We start from the raw sequence: 17,545 nt of genomic DNA on the forward strand, positions 1-17,545 counted from the left end.
AAGCGCTAGCATTGAATTGGACAAAAGAAAGCCATTTCAAAATTAATCATCAGTTTAGCTTGCAAGCAGAATCACTAATGAAAAATTGGGTTGGCTCTCCATAATCTCTTTAAATTCAAATGTAACAAAACTCCTCAAAAGTCATAAGTGAAGGGACACATTTATGACAGACAAGCATCAGTTTTTAGCTTCTCAAATTCCCAGTCTGACTCAGAATTGAATATAGCTCAGGTGGTGTTTTTTGTTTTACTTTCAGAGAAAATGAATTTAACAGACATAATGGCAGCAGCACAGACTTACTCAGCCTGAATCCAATCCTGGAACACTAACATGCTCATTCTAGACTAAGCCTTAGGGGATGAACTGTAAAAATAGTCTGTAGGAAGAAAAAAACCAAACCCAAATGAAAAAAACAGCCATTGCCCAGATTAGGATCATTTCAGCCAGGTAATTTCAACCAGACTATCCTATTTTATGTATCAAGAAAGGTAGTAGACAAAAGGGCAACTATAGTCCAAGGTCCCTATCATGCAGGTATTCGTACAGGCCACATATCTGAACAGGAGTGGGAAAGGGCAAAAAGGAACAGTCCTGTAAAAGCCAGCAGTGCTTCTTTTGTACAGACATATTCCTGAAAATCACGTAGAATATATTTTAGTTGTAACTGCAAAAAAACCTGTTGCCATGGTGAACTAGAGAGCCAAATCTAAATCTCAAATTTATTCCCAATATCTGTGTTTTAAAGACATCCCAGCATCTTCTTTACCTGCCAACAGAGATGTCATACTTACATGTTTTTGTGTGAGAGACTGAATTTCCCTATTTTTTTCCTTTAATTTAAATAAGAAGAAACTGCAGCCTTAGGTTCATTGCAAAGAGCATTTCAGAAAAAAATATATTGTAAGAAAACTAATTTGCTAACTTTCCAATGACTTCTGCGTGGGACCTGATTTGCTCATGATGATAAAATACGCCTTAACTACAAACATATAAACAGCCACCCTTTTAGGAATGCTACTTTCTAGGTTGCAATTAGAATTACAGGAAATGAACCAGCTGAACTCTCTGATGCTGACAAGTGGGTCAAGTTGAGATAAACCCTGCTCCCTGCAGCTCAGTTTACAGCTCCCTTCAGCTGACGAAACAAACTTCCCGTTGAACATCTCCTCTGCAGAGTCACTGTCAAACTGTCAGCCAAGCTAACAGGCAGAGAGACATGGGGATCTGATAAGGCTATTCTATTTTCCCAGAAATTAAACCAAACAAGGATGGGTTCTGGTCTATTTGAGCTCTTATTTTCTTAGTAAACAGCCTCTAAATCACAAAATACAATAAATACCTTAGGACTGCTTTTTATGCTTTCTATTGATTATTTATGAAAATATTAACACTTATTTAAATGTGTAATAGAGTCTGACAGTATAATTAAGATCAGACTGTACTTACTGGTCCCAACTAATAAAAAAAGCTGCAAAATAATTAGTAATTCAGGGTTTCCTTAATCAAGGTAACATATTTGAAACAAACATTCTTAAATGTCTGTGAGTTAAAAAAAGGATGTATAAAAGCTGTACAGGAGTATGAAGTACCTGGAAAAGCAAGTGTTATACCTCCTAATGTGATCCTCCTATGAAAAGTTATCCTGTACTAATTTAGGGAGACTTAAGAGAAATAACTGCTCAAAAGTAGCTCTGTTCTATAACAACAATGCAACAGACCTGCAGTTTATGAAGCATAACCACTGGGGTTAGAAAATGTGTTCTAAGATATCTGAAGGGGAAAATTGAGAGTCTAAATAAAAGTTTGCAGAACAATGGCTATGTCCCTAAGAGTTTGTGCTGAATTGTTCAGCTTTCAAATACAAACTATTCCTCATGTAGCTTTGTTGAAATGCATACAAATTTTAGTTGCACTTTTTTAAAGGAGAAAATAAGACATAAAAATTCACCCTTGCATGTGTAAGGGCAGAAAAGTGCCACCATATCATCTTGCACAATCACTGTCTAGCCAGATGATATTTTTAATTTAATATTCTTCTGTTAAACAGCTTGAATTTCATAACTGCATGCTGAAGAATTAATGAGGGGTTTGTTTGCTTGGGGGTTTTTGTTTGGTGGTTTGTTGTTGGTTTTTTAAAATCTGTATCTGAGCTCTTTCTCTAGAACAATGCTAATAATGCTTACTCTTAATTCTCAGCATCTTTCACTTGAGAATACTGTAGTAATCAAATGTTCTGGAAAAACCTTTGACATCTGGGCAGGAGTGCTAGACGATGGCACCAAAGAAGACCTTTTTTCTTCTTACTACTGTAAGCCACATCCGACTTAACAGTTGATTGTACCCATCACAAGTCCAAGTCTTTAAAAAGTTATGCAATTTTTCCAGCTACACTCTCACAAAAGTATCCTGCATTAAGGAGGAAGAATGAGCAAATAAGTATTTCTGCATGCAAAACTGAAATTCATAAGCAATAAGAGCGGGTTTATTGACTGAAAAGAAGCAAAAACCCTTTTGCTCATGCATTTAATAAGAAATTTCAACAGAGAAATGTGTATTAAAATGCTACAGAAGGCAGCTGTGACCTGTACTTCATCCTCATTAAGAATTTGGATTTGGAATTTAAAAACCAAATATTACATTGATGATGCCCTTGAACTTCAGGGTTACAGTTTTGAATTTATAAGATATTGAGGCTTTAAGTCTCTAATTTTCTTTTACAACAGCATCAAGGCCATTCTTCCATTGTACCACTTTAACTCACTGTAAAAGAACATAAGATGAAAGTGTGCTTCCTTTTGAGCACTAAAGGGAGATCACTGAGGGGAAGACAAAACCAAGCCATTTTGGTTACAGACAAAATGTGACATCAAGAACCACTTGAGTCATCCCAAGTCTAAGTTCATAATTTAGCTAAAGGACTGCACTGATAAACCCTGATTTTAGGTAAAAATAACACTAATAAAGGTAAAAGATGAAAAACAATATTACAGCTACTACATATATTTTTTAAATTAAGACCTTAGTAGTTAATAAAATAAATGAGGTTGCTTTCCCTACCATTCCTTTATTAATATTTCTCACATTTCTACTTGCATGCTGACCTCCTCATTTATCAGAACATCAGTCTCCAAAGGCAAAAAGCCTATCTATACTAAGAGGTGGAACAAGAGAAAATAACTCAGTTGTGCTCAGCTTTTTTAAAACCTCACAACATTTATGGTTTGCCTTATCTTTCTTAAAATCCAACTAAATATTTGCTGATCCAAAAAATAATCTTACAAGGTAACACTGTTAGCACTGCTTTGTATCCAGAGCAGTAACTTCTTGAAAACAGAACTCTAAATCTTTTAGAGTATTTAATATTCCATATGTAAAGCAGATTTGGTTGTGAAAAACAAGCCACATTTCAATATTTATTTGGGATTATGTTTCAGATTATTTGGGATTCTGAACTATTCAAGAAAAAACAGCATTTCCATATTTTCAAGACGTGTAAGAATTACAAAGAAATAGCCTATTATTTTTCCTAGCATTTAATAAAAACTCAGCTCAAAAAAGGGTTAAAGAATGCCAAATAACCGTTTTTCTTAATGTCTTTTCTTATGAGCTTCACCACATTCTCCAGGTTTTCCGCTAAATTCTTTAATACTTTTGTTATTGAACCTAGTTATATTTTGGCCAAAGGGGTCAATGACCAGGACAGGTAATCAGCCTCATGGTAAATGACAAACCTATTGGGGATGGTTTCCTGGGCACTGTTACTTTCTTATCCAGAGCAAAGCCTCACTAGACAGGACTACAGCGGCCCACAACGAGATTTGACCTGAGAGACACTTCATGCTCTAAGGCTCTGTCTGTGTGTGTCTATATACAATAAATAGATACATAAAAATGGCAACTACGATAATCTCACTGGTGTGCTGCATTCTCCCCAAGGCAAGCAGAACAGAAAGGCTCTCTGATTGCCCAAAGTAAGAGGTATATTCAATACTCATGTAAATAGTACTGTCTGACTATTGAATAATAAGGCATCATAAAATCAAGTTTTTTCTGTTGCTCCCGTTTGCAAGTCATCTTAACATTAGCTCCAGCTTAACACTACTTCTCCTTCCTCCATTTGTGGTCTAAGCAATTTAATCTAATTCCTCCAATTCCTGTGAGATACATTTTGTGACGTCCTTTGCAAATATACCACAACAATCAGCTAGTCAGTTCTAGCTTGTGACCAGCATAACACGGATTTTGGGCTCATGATACAATTTTAGTACAGACTGTGAAGAGAAACAATATTTTTAGTATTAAATTCAAGCATACATACATATAAGTCTTTTCTTTTATACTGTACTTAGTAAGTGCAAAGCATCTTTACCTGACAGAGCATCTTGTGCTTCAAAAAACGTGCTGAGACCTCCTTTCACATAAGCTAGACTCCCTTCATTTTTCTTGTTGGCTTGTTTCTTCAAATTCACAACAGCCGTTTTGAGCTGATCAAAACTGAAAACAAACAAGAAAACCTCAGTGATGTTCAAACAATAAAGTCAGCTAATGAATAAACAGAACAAAGTACTTGGAAAAGAAAGCATATTACTTTCAGAACAACTACTAAGGGACAGTTAATTGCTAATGAGTGTGCTTTTCAATAATGACAACTCATTCTTAGTCCAAAGATCTTGGTTTTTTAGTTCCAACCCTAAATGGAGCTGCTATCACTTGTGATGGAAGTGATTTCTTTATAATACAAACTAGTCAAGAAGTTTCTTCTGAACATGCAATATTGCTTTTACTTAACTGTCTGTACTATATTAAATAGGTGACAGTACAATTCACTACACTTAGTACACGGTAGATTAACTACTGAGGTGTTAGAAGTCTCTTTAGTAATGATATTTAGCTCTGCAGCTTCGCTCATAACTCTCACTTTTGTTTCTGAATTCATTAAATATTTTTATGTTGGTTTGGACATACAGTTCAAAATTGAATACTGTATTAGTGCAAAATAAAGAAAAGCTAAACAGATTCCTGCTTTATGGAAGTATGGTTTCTATACGCAATCTACGGAAATATTTGTGAAAGACACTTCATAGAGCAATATTAATTGCCAACTCATCATTGCTGTTTGTATGGTAGCTTTCTTTTTATCTTAGATTCGTAATATTTCTCAATTTTTGCCATTTTATATTTGATTTCACATCTGTATTTTCTGCAAGCACCTGCAATTAATTGAAAAGTCTTAAGTTGTGAATAAATTTTCATTAATTGTATATAATTATTTTTTGTTGATGATGATCAATATGATCTCAGTAGTTATATTACTGAGTAAACTATAAAAACACCACCATGAACAAGTTCAGAACTACAAATACAGCACATGATTTTCAACCTTAAAGTCTTTCCTCCTACCTGCATGCCAAAGCCATCTCCCCAACACAACAGAATTAAACAACAAACTGCGCTACACCGATGCGAGGAGAGGGATCAATGAAGTAGAAAATTAAGACATAATACAATTCCATGAATATTCTGCCCATTTCAAAAAGAGCTGGTAGAAAAAGGCACATTAAGAGTACAAAACAAAGTTTAGCCCTGGCAGTGAGAAGGCTATCACCACCTGCTGGGAGACAAAGAACACTGGTGTACTTAGAAGCACGTCTCTTTTCATACTGATGATGACACAACATTTTGCCTAATTTTCTGTTTCCATCTGCTGGACAGAAATCACATTACTCACCACCTGGACTGGTCCACTTGGGCATATGAGAAGTACTTACCAGCAGCATTTTCAAAGTAATAAAAATCTGTACAGTTCTCCTTTTAAGCACTGTTTTATGTTATCTGATGATTGAACAGTGTGTCAAAATAGTTTATTTATATTTGTCAGGATACTGCCAGGATTAAAAGAATTAGTAAAAAGGATGTTATACTGATTTCTTAAAAAGAATGTCCTTCATGGAAAAAACAGACATAAGCTAACCAAAATGTCAGTGCACCACACATTTACCATTTCTGATAGCTAAGGTTATGTAGAGGACAAGAACTAAACCATTGCTGTGTTTCTGGAAAAACAGAACAAATTATATGGGACAGATAATTATACAATTCCAGAATATTTTTTAGACTACACATTTTGAAATGAGAAAGAAAAAAAAACCCCAATCAAAACAGTTTTGCTGCTTCTTTACTTAAAGAGATACTTATAATTAGATTCAAAACATGGCTGGATTCACCCTGCCCTTTGAACATTTATTCCTGTTGAGTTTTACACTGCTCTTGAACCTTCAACACTAAGATTTGGACTTCATAAACCAATATAAATGGAGCTAATATGCAAAAAACTCCACATTTCATTTAAAAGTACAATTTAACACTCTTTATTCCATTGGATGGAGGAGATCATTACTTCAAACTGTTGACATGCAAGGACGTAAATCTATGGAATTTTTTTCAGCAGGAACGATGAAGTACTTAAGCTGATAGTGGACAAAGTGTTAAATATGTTTTCTCTTTTCTAAAAGCACTTAACTCATTCAAGCTGTGTAGCCATCGACATTTATACACTCGTGGGCTTGTGGCTCAGCTCTCACATCTTTCCTTTAGCAGTGGCCATAGCTGGGCAGAGCACTTCAACTGCAGCTTTACCAATGCCAAGCAGAAGAATTATCTCCATATCTCACCTAACACATTGCTGCTGAAGATGATCACCCCAAAAGATGACTTGCACCAGACAGTCAACTGTTACAAACACTGGATTGTCTTCTGTATGGCTGCTTTCCAATCCCAGGTGTGTGCTCCTCCTGCTTGCCTTCCCCACACCCCTCTGAGTCTTGAATTCAACTACTTCACAATTGCTACAGCCACGGCTGCCACTGGTTATCACATCCCCTGCCTTGCCTGCAAGAATCAGATTTAGAATGTAGCACCCCTGAAGGCCCACACTGTCGCTATGTTAGAAGTCATTCCCAGAACTCCTCACAAGCCTCCTGGGATTGCTGCCCCTCCTGTAAATATGAAGGACATTAAAGTCTTGTACAAGAACCAAGGTCTGCTCTCTGGAAACTTCCCCAAGTTGCTTAAGGAAGACTTTCTTCACTTCCTCATGCCACTGCAATGTCACCCGTTCCAGACTCCTGAGAAAGAGCTCAACCATCCTGCTCCATAACAGGGACCATATATTTATTCCAGCTGTTATTCACATGAAGGTCAAGTCCCTCTCTTCTTTCCTGGGTATCTTTTTCAGGTGGCCTCTTGCTATCCATCACAAAATACTAGGTACATGAGCTATCCCACTTTATTCCAGTAGTATATTTGTCTAATCCCACATGGAGCCCTGTCTCTTACTTTTTTCTCAGGCAGCACAAGAGTGTGTAAAAGCACTTGAGGTTAGACACTTCCAGCTAGTTTTGTAACTACCTATAGCGCTCTTAATGCCATCATTGAACCCACAGGTAGCACTCTGTCCCTTCATTTAACTGCAGGCTGTTATCACCATCCCTTGGTATGCCAAATTTGAAGTTTTTGTCACCAAAGTGCAAATCTGCTGACAAAGATGCTCCCACACTCCCACCCAGCTTTTTCAAAAGAATTCCATTTCTCACTGGTAGTGTTTGTCCTTTAGTCATGGATCTGGCTACGGAAGTAAAAAGTGCTTCCTTTGAAACCAGGGGTACAGCCATGTGTCCCTATCACCTGACGCTTTCCCCTTCATGTGTAAATCAAAGGGAAGACCTAGGCTCCCACATTCTCCACTGTTGTCCCCAGTCTGCAATCTGCCTGCAATCACTCGTGATCTGTTCTACATCTTTCTTGGCAGTGTCACTGGTGCCCACATCAATGAGCATCAAAGTGGCAACAGTCCAACAACCAAACATCAAGAAAATTTTTTACGAACAGCTACATCAAAAGCTGTTTGCTCTTTACCACTTAATTATCCCCTCATTTAAAGAAAAAAATTAATGATCCCCAAAGTTATCATATTCTGACAGACAGAATCAATTTGGAGTAACTCCTCTTAGGTATTTGATTTCAAAAGATGCTGTCACTATACGAGTATTAGGTAATAATGTTCTCTTGCGGTTGTTCTGGCTCTTTAAAGTACCATCATTTTGAGAGGAAATTTAAGTATTTCCCAAGTAGAGTAATGGTTATTTCTGGAGCTCCAAAACCCACATATCCTCCCACCCCCAAAACCAAGAAGCAACCCATACCTTTTTCCACCAGTAGTAAACAAAATTAAATCAATTTGTAAAGTAGTATTTCCCTTTAAAATACTAATTGGAATACCCAGCTGAAAACAACAAGAAAACCTCATTTTCTCTATTAAAAATGGCTTCCAGTATTATCTGAACACAAGCAGATAAAAGTTTTGGAACTCAGTTATATATGCAAAAATACATTTATATAATGCGTTCCTGTAACTACATACTATGAACTATATTTCTGAATCAAGATCTTAATTGTCAAGATTTTAAGGGATTTACCTCAGAGATCCTACTTGCTTGTCCAACTTCTGCTACTACAGCATTTTCCACAAGTGTTAACTACAACCTAATTGATACTAACAGTTTCAGTCATCTGTTCAGCGCCCATAACCTGTGTCTCTGTTCATGACTTAACACCTGGAGTTTCCGCTCAAGGCCATACTAACTTCTTGATTCCTAAAGCTTGAAGAAAGACAGCTTCCATCTGACATGGGGGGACAGGGATAAACAACCCCCCACTGCCCATCATAAATTAGGTCTGGTTAAAAACAAGGTCTTTCTCAGAAGCACATTAAGCAAACTGGTTGATTAAAGCTGCAAGCCAAGCAGAAACACCAGAGACAATCGTGACTACAGTTCTAGTGCTGTAAATGCAAACCACCATTGACACATCTTCTGCATAATGAAATACCATCAGTGACTTGCATTTAAAACAATTGCTTATATGATAGCAACAAACCTTGTTGTCGAATGATTCTCAATCAGGTACCAGGCAGCAGAAAAGTTTTCACTTGTGAAATCAGCGCTCATCCCAGGAAAGAGTGACTCTAAATCTTTTTGAGGAAATCTGCCCCTGAAAATGAATATTCATTTCTTCAGTGAAACATAGTCTTGTGAACAGTTTACAATTAAAAGAGTCACAAAAAACCCCAAACTAACAAAGCCCAAATCATTTCCCTCTAAGATGGAAACATTAACTTGTATCTCACCTTGAAATTAAAGCTGCTATTACAGACACATGTAACATGACTGGGAAAGACTGAAATCTAATCTAAGTAAAACTAATTTTACCATTTTGATTTCACCACTACACATAAGACAGAAATGTTGTCTGTACAAAATATTTCGATTTAACTTTAAAGTGGCAGGACATCAAAAGTTTGACAGCTTGTAAGTGATCTCACACAATTTTTGTCTATTAGTTCCTGAGCAGCAGAAGTCACACAGAAACATGAAAGGGAGATACACAGAATACACTTCCATTACATACAAACACTGAAAGAAATACTGAGTTAAAATAATTCTCTTGCAAAGCAGAATATACTGTTCACCATACACAAAACAAAGGAAAAACAGGCTTATCTCAAGTGACAGCCAGCAGGTTTTGTTAGTTTTTATTAAGTCTTACAAATGCATAAAGAAAGCATGTGAGCCAATTCCTTGTGAAAACAGATTCTCTACAACAGCATTTTAAAACTACAAGTAGTTTCTAAGATACTCATCTAGAAAATGTATTCCATTTACTTTAAGTCTGTGTAATAAAAATATTTAAAGCACTTCTTGATGAAAACATGACAACCTTCATCCCTCAGTCCAGACACACACACAACACTTAGCCAAATTTGTCCCACCATGCACTCAGTACACCACCAGGTGCACTCCCTCCTCTCATCTTCACCACCAGCTGCATCCTATCTTCAGAGACTAATTGTGGCAAAAAAATTCACTTTTTGTCAGCCTTAAATGGGTCAGTCAGTTGGACTAGATGGCCTTATGTCCCTTCCAACTAAAATATTCTCATCTATTTCAAAAATTTACTATGTCGCTTTTGGATCACAACATCCAACTCAAAAGACAATGAGGTCCCTCTCTGATGCTCACAAGCGAGGTGAGTGCTGCTATACAAAGTATACTGTATGCAAATGAAAATCTGCCATACTTTGCATTTGACAGCAAACTTGGGTGGGAGTAGAAATCCAGAGTCAGTTCTAAGAACTACATTTAACACATATGAAAAGCCATTTAAATGGACACAAAAGCAGTGATTTGTTAGTTTTAGTTTTTTTCTGTAATCTAAACATGTTTCAAGATAGCTGTTTTTATTACAAAAAGCAAACAGCAGATTAAGTGAAACAAATCTAAAGGCGGGCACATTAAAAAGTACAATTATATAGAGAGGAGTTGTTTCCTGGAAGTTTCTTTTCATATCCAAATGGCCATTAGCACAAGCAGGTACAAAGGACCTACGTACATAATGACATGGTACAGAAGTCTTTCATCAGTAGCACCTGATTACAGCAGAGGCATGAAACAATACTTTCTACAAACCAGAAAAAAATCAAATGAGAGGCAAGGAAAAGTGATGACAGATATGAAAAGTAGAGATACGGGGAAAATAGTGTGAGAAACAAATGTAGCCAGCAAAAATGAGGGTCCCAACATTTGTCTGTGTTCAATGAAAAAGTGATGATGTTAAAATAAAACTTTAAGACATAAGTACTGAGATTCAGGTTTTTCAATGACCTTAAATTTCATGAATGACAGTAAGCAGAAAATGCTGACAGATGTAAGAAGAAGAAGAAAGTTTCAATTTATTCTTCATTTAAAGACAATTTAGGATACCTCATTTTACCCTCAAATTAGTCAAATTAGTGCCCAGTAGGCAAATGAACTTGAAGGATAGTACTTCACATGTGATACACAGTACAACTGTACAAAAAAGCATTTATATTAGATCCACACATGGTGACATCTTTGTGGACGACTGCACTTTTAATGCTATAAAATAAAACCAAGAAAACAAATTTGAGTTTTCAAAAGAGACTTGGACATTCTGTGCAAGCACTTTAAGTGAATGCAATCAATACAGAAGCAAAATTTCGCTCATATTTTCTGAATTTCCATGTATGTTCTCTGAAACCAAAAGAAACAGATGTAACACAAAAAGCACACACACTCAAATATACCATTACCAAATGCTACTCATTACTGCAGGTTTGTAAGAGATATGCATGACAGTTTAAGCTTGTGCATGAGCTATACAATTCCTACGGGAAAAAAACGAAATTATTTTGTAATATATATATAGAGAAAGACCAAGATAGACATGTAATCAATTACTGCAAATGAATCTTGTCCACAGACAGCAGGACAGAAATGAAGGAATTTTTTTTCAGTTTGATGTTTGACTGCCTTGAAAAGTTATTAGGAGCTTTTTTCCAACAGATGTATTTGTGTAGAACCATAAATTAACAATGCTTTTATCTGTGCAGACATATTTTAGACATAGTCACAACAGACCAGAAACATGAATGTGAACGTGTGAGGTATGTTAACAATATGTTATACTCTATGGTTTCATATCCTTATTTTTATCATACATTTTACCAGTAGTTTTTCCACTAACAGATATGCTACAGCTTGCTACATAGAGACTTGCTACAGCTGTCTTCAAAACAAAGTGCTCACTAAAATGCTCAAACTGAAAGCAACTGTATTTCTAGAATGTCTGGCCAGATGCATCTAAAAAGAGACTGACTCCACATACACACAAGTTTGTTTCATTAACTTCCATTAGTAAATTAAATAAGTCAGTTTTTAGAAGTTGTTCTCATGAAAACTTGCTTACCGTTTACTTATAAACAAGCCCATATGTGACTTGAGAGAGTATTTCTGGCTTACTCTTTTCAACATTACAGGGTGAAGATGAACTAGTAGCAAAAGCTTAGATCATGATGACATGCAATTAAACTGTAAATCATTTTTCTGTTGACTTGCTTATTATACAAGAATCACTTCATGAACAATACTTAATCATTATTAAAAAGTAATCACTGTAAAAGAAACTGGGAACCACAAATTGAATCCACAAAACCTCAGAAAAAGAACAGTGAAGCTTACCACCCTTGACAACCCTAAGTATTACACTAACTTTACAATTTTAGCAAAGGTACACATACTGGATTTGTATAGTAGTACTTTCTGCTAGGCACACTATTTTACCTAAAACAGAACTAGATATGATAGTAGATCTATAGTTAACATTTTAAAATAGTCTTTTTCATCCTTCAGCAACAATTTTAAATACAAAAGAAACCGAGATTTCACATAGTGGTTATATTAATGAGAAGTATAATAAAAATACATTTGGTTACAAGCCACTATACACTTTCACTTCCCTCAAACACATTTTGAGTATAGCTAATACAATCATACAACATTTGATGTGGTGGTCCTTGCTTCCCTGTAAAGGCCACGCACATTGACTTCGGATTCAAAACGTGGAGTACAATCAATTCACTTGTGCCACAAGTGCCCATCAATAGAAGTCCCTCTTTGCACAACCCCACGCTCTAGGTTCTGTATAGCCTAATAGCAATAAACCTAATTTAACAGCACAGGATACGTGGACCCTTACAGATTCTTCTACAGAACTTGTGCCCATACAAAGCATTTATACTCTCCAGAGATTTGTTGAAAATCTCCATGGGGAAATCACAGCCTCCAAGCAGTCACAACCAACTGAGAGCAACAGGATACAACAGATACTAATTAACAAAGCCTGACAAGAAATGCAGCTTAGCAAGTTGTAATTTTTTTGTAAAAATTGTTTTCCTCCCAGAACTTCAGAATCTCACAGTAATAGTTTCAGCATATATGACAATATTTGCAGTTTAAAGGTGGGTCCCAAAGCAAGATCCAGCCACCACAAGGTAACTTGAAGCTCAGTTCCACAGAAGTACACAGGGCAAAAGGAGCAACTTTAAATAAACACAGATTCTGAATAGCAACCAGCATAAACAAGCTCCAGCTAGAGCTGCTGTATACCCCCCCCCTCTGTCTGGTACCATTCAGACTCCTTGAAGCTGGCTTTGTACCAGCTGTACTGTGTTAATAATGCATGCAAAAAGACCAGCATAAGGGACACTGGTGTAGACTAAACACGACAAATCAGAAGGTGTTAACAAAGGTCTCTCCAACAGCAACAGGACAAGGGTGCACTCTGGCGATTCCTCCCTGGTAGCACTGGGTTCATTAGAAATATGAAAACAAAGTGGCAACTGTATTTTAGAGCTGGCAGAACGTGGTAAGAGAAATCCACTAAGAGATTATAGGCTGGCAGCTGCAGCTGATGCATCAGCCTAACAAACAGTAAGTGCTACTTTATTTTTTAAAGTCATAAACTAGGACTATACTGCAACTCTCTTCTGCAGCTTTCAGAATTTTTTTACATGCATCTCTGTGATCAAGTTTCCATGCACCCATCACATTCAATGATGAAATTTACTGCATTTCCATACAAGCCATTTAAAAAGAAACATCGCGGCCTCCAGAAAGTGTTTTCTTATCTCATGTATTAAGCTGACGTTTACCATTAGGTGGCAGCGTAAGATCATCTGCTTCCTTCTCCCAGATGAACTGTTTTGGAAGCTGGCGTGGGAAGAGGGAAGCATCTGTATTGAGTGGGTGGATACAGAAGTATGTGGAATGTACTTAGCATGTCAGCCTTTGCTTTCATGTACGAGATGGATCCACCAAAGTGACCTCTGCTACATGCAAAACAACAAACACTATTCAAAAATTTTCTAACCACCACTAGGTCTGACTGATGTTACTGTTCTGCAGAGAATGAATTTTCTTAGTCTGACAGAGTAGTAAGAGGAGTCAGGGAACCCTTGGTTAAACAAGCACTTGCCATGCAGGAGGGGGAAGTATGCGATGCATCAGAACAAGCAATTCATTCACAAATCTCACGTAGATCTAAATTTTCCATCAACATATTTCAGCCAGTGTCTACAAGACACAATCTCTCCTAGAATGATCTTGTGTTACCAACCTGCTTTGGTAACAGCTCTAAACTGCTAAAACCAACCCAAGTACTGCCACATGGCTGCCAAGGTCAGAATTTTCACACCAAGTTCCACATTTCTCTGACTGAGACAACTACTCTGCACACTCTTTTTCTTCCTGCAACCTATTTCAGACTTCTCCTGGAAAAGCTGGCAGCCAAATGCTTGGACAGGTGTATTCTTCGCTGGATTAAAAACTGCATGGCCACGCCTAGAGAGTGGTGGTGAATGGAGTTACCGCCAGCTGTTGGATGGTCACTACTGGGATTCCCCAAGGGTCAGTACTGGGACCAGTCCTGTTCAATACCTTTATCAATCGAATGTACTCTAAAAAAGTGTGCAGATGACACCAAGCTGGGTAGGAGTATTGATCTGCCGGAGGGTGGGGAGGGTCTGCAGAGGGATCTGGACATGCTGGATTGATGGGCTGAAGCCAGCTGTATGAGGTTCAACAAAGCTGACCTGCTTGTGTCACAACAACCCCAGGCAGCGCTACAGGCTGGGGACAGAATGGCTGGACACCAGCCAGGCAGAAAAGGACCTGGGCGTGCTGGCTGACAGTGGCTGAACATGAGCCAGTGCGTGCCCATGTGGGCAAGAAGGCCAGTGGCATCCTGGCCTGTATCAGGAACGGCGTGGCCAGCAGGAGCAGGGCACTGACTGTCCCCCTGTACTCAGCACTGCTGAGGCCACACCTCTAGTGCTGTGTCCAGTTCTGGGCCCCTCAATTCAGGAAGAAGACTGAGGTGGCGATACGAGTCCAAAGAATGGCAGCGGAGCTGGTGAAGAGTCTAGAGAGTCAGCTTTGTGAGGAGTGGCTGAGGGAGCTGGGGCTGTTTACCCTGGAGTAAAGGAGGTTCAGGGGTGACCTTACTGCTCTCTACCGCTGCCTGGAAGGAGGTTGTAGCCAGGTAGGGGACGGCCTCTTCTCCCAAGCAACCAGCGACAGGACAAGAGGACACAGCCTCAAGCTCTGCCACGTGAGGTTCAGGTTGGACATCAGGAAGAATTTCTTCCCTAAAAGGGTTGTCAGGCATTAGAATCGAGGTGGTGGAGTCACTGTCCCTGGAAGTGTTCAAGAAATGGCTGAATGGCACTTGAGGATGTGGCTCAGTTGACAAGGTGAGGATTGGTCAAAGGTTGGACTTGATGACTTTGAAAATCTTCAACTGTAACAATTCCGTGATTCTATTTTATGATTCAATGTTTCTGTAAGCGTTCCTGGCTACATCTGCATAACACAGTCAGGAATACTCCCTGGGGAGGAAGGTGGCATAGACCTACTTTCCACTGAAAGTCAGCATACAGATAGTGATAGGACGCTAAAGCTTTGTATCAGTCTTTACCCCATACCGAAAATTAAAAACTAGAACTCAAAGATTTTAAATAACTATTTTCTGGTGGGAACTGAACACCTCACAGCATACACACAATAGGCACTAAGTTATAGCAATGCCAAAAAACCCTTATCTGATTGGATGAGCTCTGTGTTTCAGAAGATGAATGAACAACTGCTAGGAAGGCAAGAGAACAAACATGTGCAAACACCCTTCTACAAATACATTTGTGACTTCAAGGGTCACAACCACTGAAACACAAGAACCAGCATGTTCAAATTTCATTACAATATAAATTACTTTTTTTATTAGCAAGTGAGATTCTTAGTTATATGACACAAGAAATGCAATTAATTATTAGAAAATATCAAGAACTTATCAGCCAGCAAAATACTTACTACTTGCTAAATTTGCAGGCTGAAAGATGATGGCCTGGACATTATGTATACATGTAACACTTAAAATATCTTGACTACACATGTAACATTTAAAATATCTTGATTATGTAAAAGAACAGCCAGGAGGATGACTGCATATACATAGTTGCTTTTTTTGTATCCTTGCAACATTTGAAGATGAATATGAAAAGACAATTCCAGTGTGTATTTTGAGTACATATATGTTACTCCTACAATATATCTATAGGCAGTATTCTAATTATTAACAGAATGTCAGACCCACTATTACATATTTCCCTTAATTCACAGTTCAAACCTTTTTTCACTTAAATCTCAGTCATTCCCAATTAAACTCCAATCTTCAATCTACTGAGCTGAATAACTTTTTTTTGTCCCTGTGCATGCCTAATAATTTAACAAAATGCTGTACTGAAGCTCTTCTGTTCATTACTTACAAGGTCTTTTTTCTACTATTTCAAGGTCTCATTTGCAGCAGCTTGAAAGCATCGACCTGAATGGTTTGCAAGCTACAATCAATTTTTAAACACATTTTAATTGGACAAAGTACCATAAAAAAAGGTTTAAAAATCCACAAAAGGAACTTTTAAAACCAAGCATAATCCATATTAAAAAAAAAAACCCGAAACAACAAAACCCCTCCAAAAAACAATGAACTCATTCCCATGCTGCAGCTTGTCTTTTCTGTATCATTTGCTAATGCCTGATGACCACTTTTTACAGGGAGGGCTTCTTTCTCTTTCAGTCTGTAGTCTAACCACCTTCCTCTGCCTTCTCTTCAGTGTGCTCCTATATAGTTTATTCATATTCCATTTTATCACATCTATTTTTCACTGCTTTTCTCCCTGAGCTTCTTGATTAATGTTTCTTTTGTTTACCACTATTTGCATAATACAAGGTGCTCCTTTCTCTTCTGTGTCAGCCATCATGCTGCAAAGACTGTAAATCCCACCAAGTCAGACCAGTGCCAAATGCTTCAGCTTCAAAATTAAAATACATCCCAATTTGTACATGTTTAAAGAAAAAGTTCAAAGAAGCCAAAGGTATGAAAAAAAGAGAGATCCATAATGCTGCAGGGTCCCATCTGCATACACAACAGTATTATTAGGATCATATTAGGATGTCTTTCATTTTAAAGCACCCTAACAATTTTTATCACTTCTAGTGACAAATTATTCCCATATCTAGTAATGGTTACTGCTACTTTTTTGCTTATTCACTCTCTTTCTTGGTTTACAATTGCCTTCTTTCACTACTTTGTACAACTTCTCAATATACACCCATCACATACATAAAGTATTTGCAAACATGTGAGTTTAGTTAAACTATATGGTATTACAGAGTTTTTTATGGAAGTAAACATCACATTGCTCCAATTTATCAAGAAAATGACGAAAGATTTTCCATTGAGAAGGCACTCTTTAATTAAACCCAGAATGTTCATCTATAGTCAGAACTATTAACACTGTGCTGTCAACCATAGCATGAGGGCAGACCAGGCTTTTCCTCTCTTTCCCCTCTCCACAATTTAACCCCTCAATTCCTCCACACAACTACTTGTTATACTGATCACTGTTCCATCTCTCAAACTGGTGCTTGCCATAATCTTCCTGCTTCACCTGCAATGAACCTGGGAGTTCAAGAACAATGAACTAGGCTTGATATGCTTGCCCAAAGATTTCCTAATTCCCTCCTTCTCCAAAAGGTTATTTCCTAGCTGTATTTACATGTTTCTGATTATTTCTTTT

The 17,545-nt window shown here is 37.6% G+C and overlaps 1 protein-coding gene across 1 annotated transcript in view; it reads right to left on the reverse strand.

Moving 5' to 3' along the window:
• EXOC2 (exocyst complex component 2) overlaps positions 1 to 17,545 on the reverse strand; it is a 128,066-nt gene that overhangs the window by 87,834 nt on the left and 22,687 nt on the right. Inside the window, exons 5-6 of the mRNA XM_039549999.1 lie at positions 8,935 to 9,048; positions 4,370 to 4,494 (exon numbers count right to left, since the gene is read on the reverse strand). Of these exons, the coding sequence (XP_039405933.1) occupies positions 4,370 to 4,494; positions 8,935 to 9,048 (239 nt within the window). The remainder of the gene's footprint in view (positions 1 to 4,369; positions 4,495 to 8,934; positions 9,049 to 17,545) is intronic.

Source organism: Corvus cornix, chromosome 2 (genome assembly GCF_000738735.6).
Source record: "Corvus cornix cornix isolate S_Up_H32 chromosome 2, ASM73873v5, whole genome shotgun sequence".
Taxonomy (NCBI): Eukaryota; Metazoa; Chordata; class Aves; order Passeriformes; family Corvidae; genus Corvus; species Corvus cornix.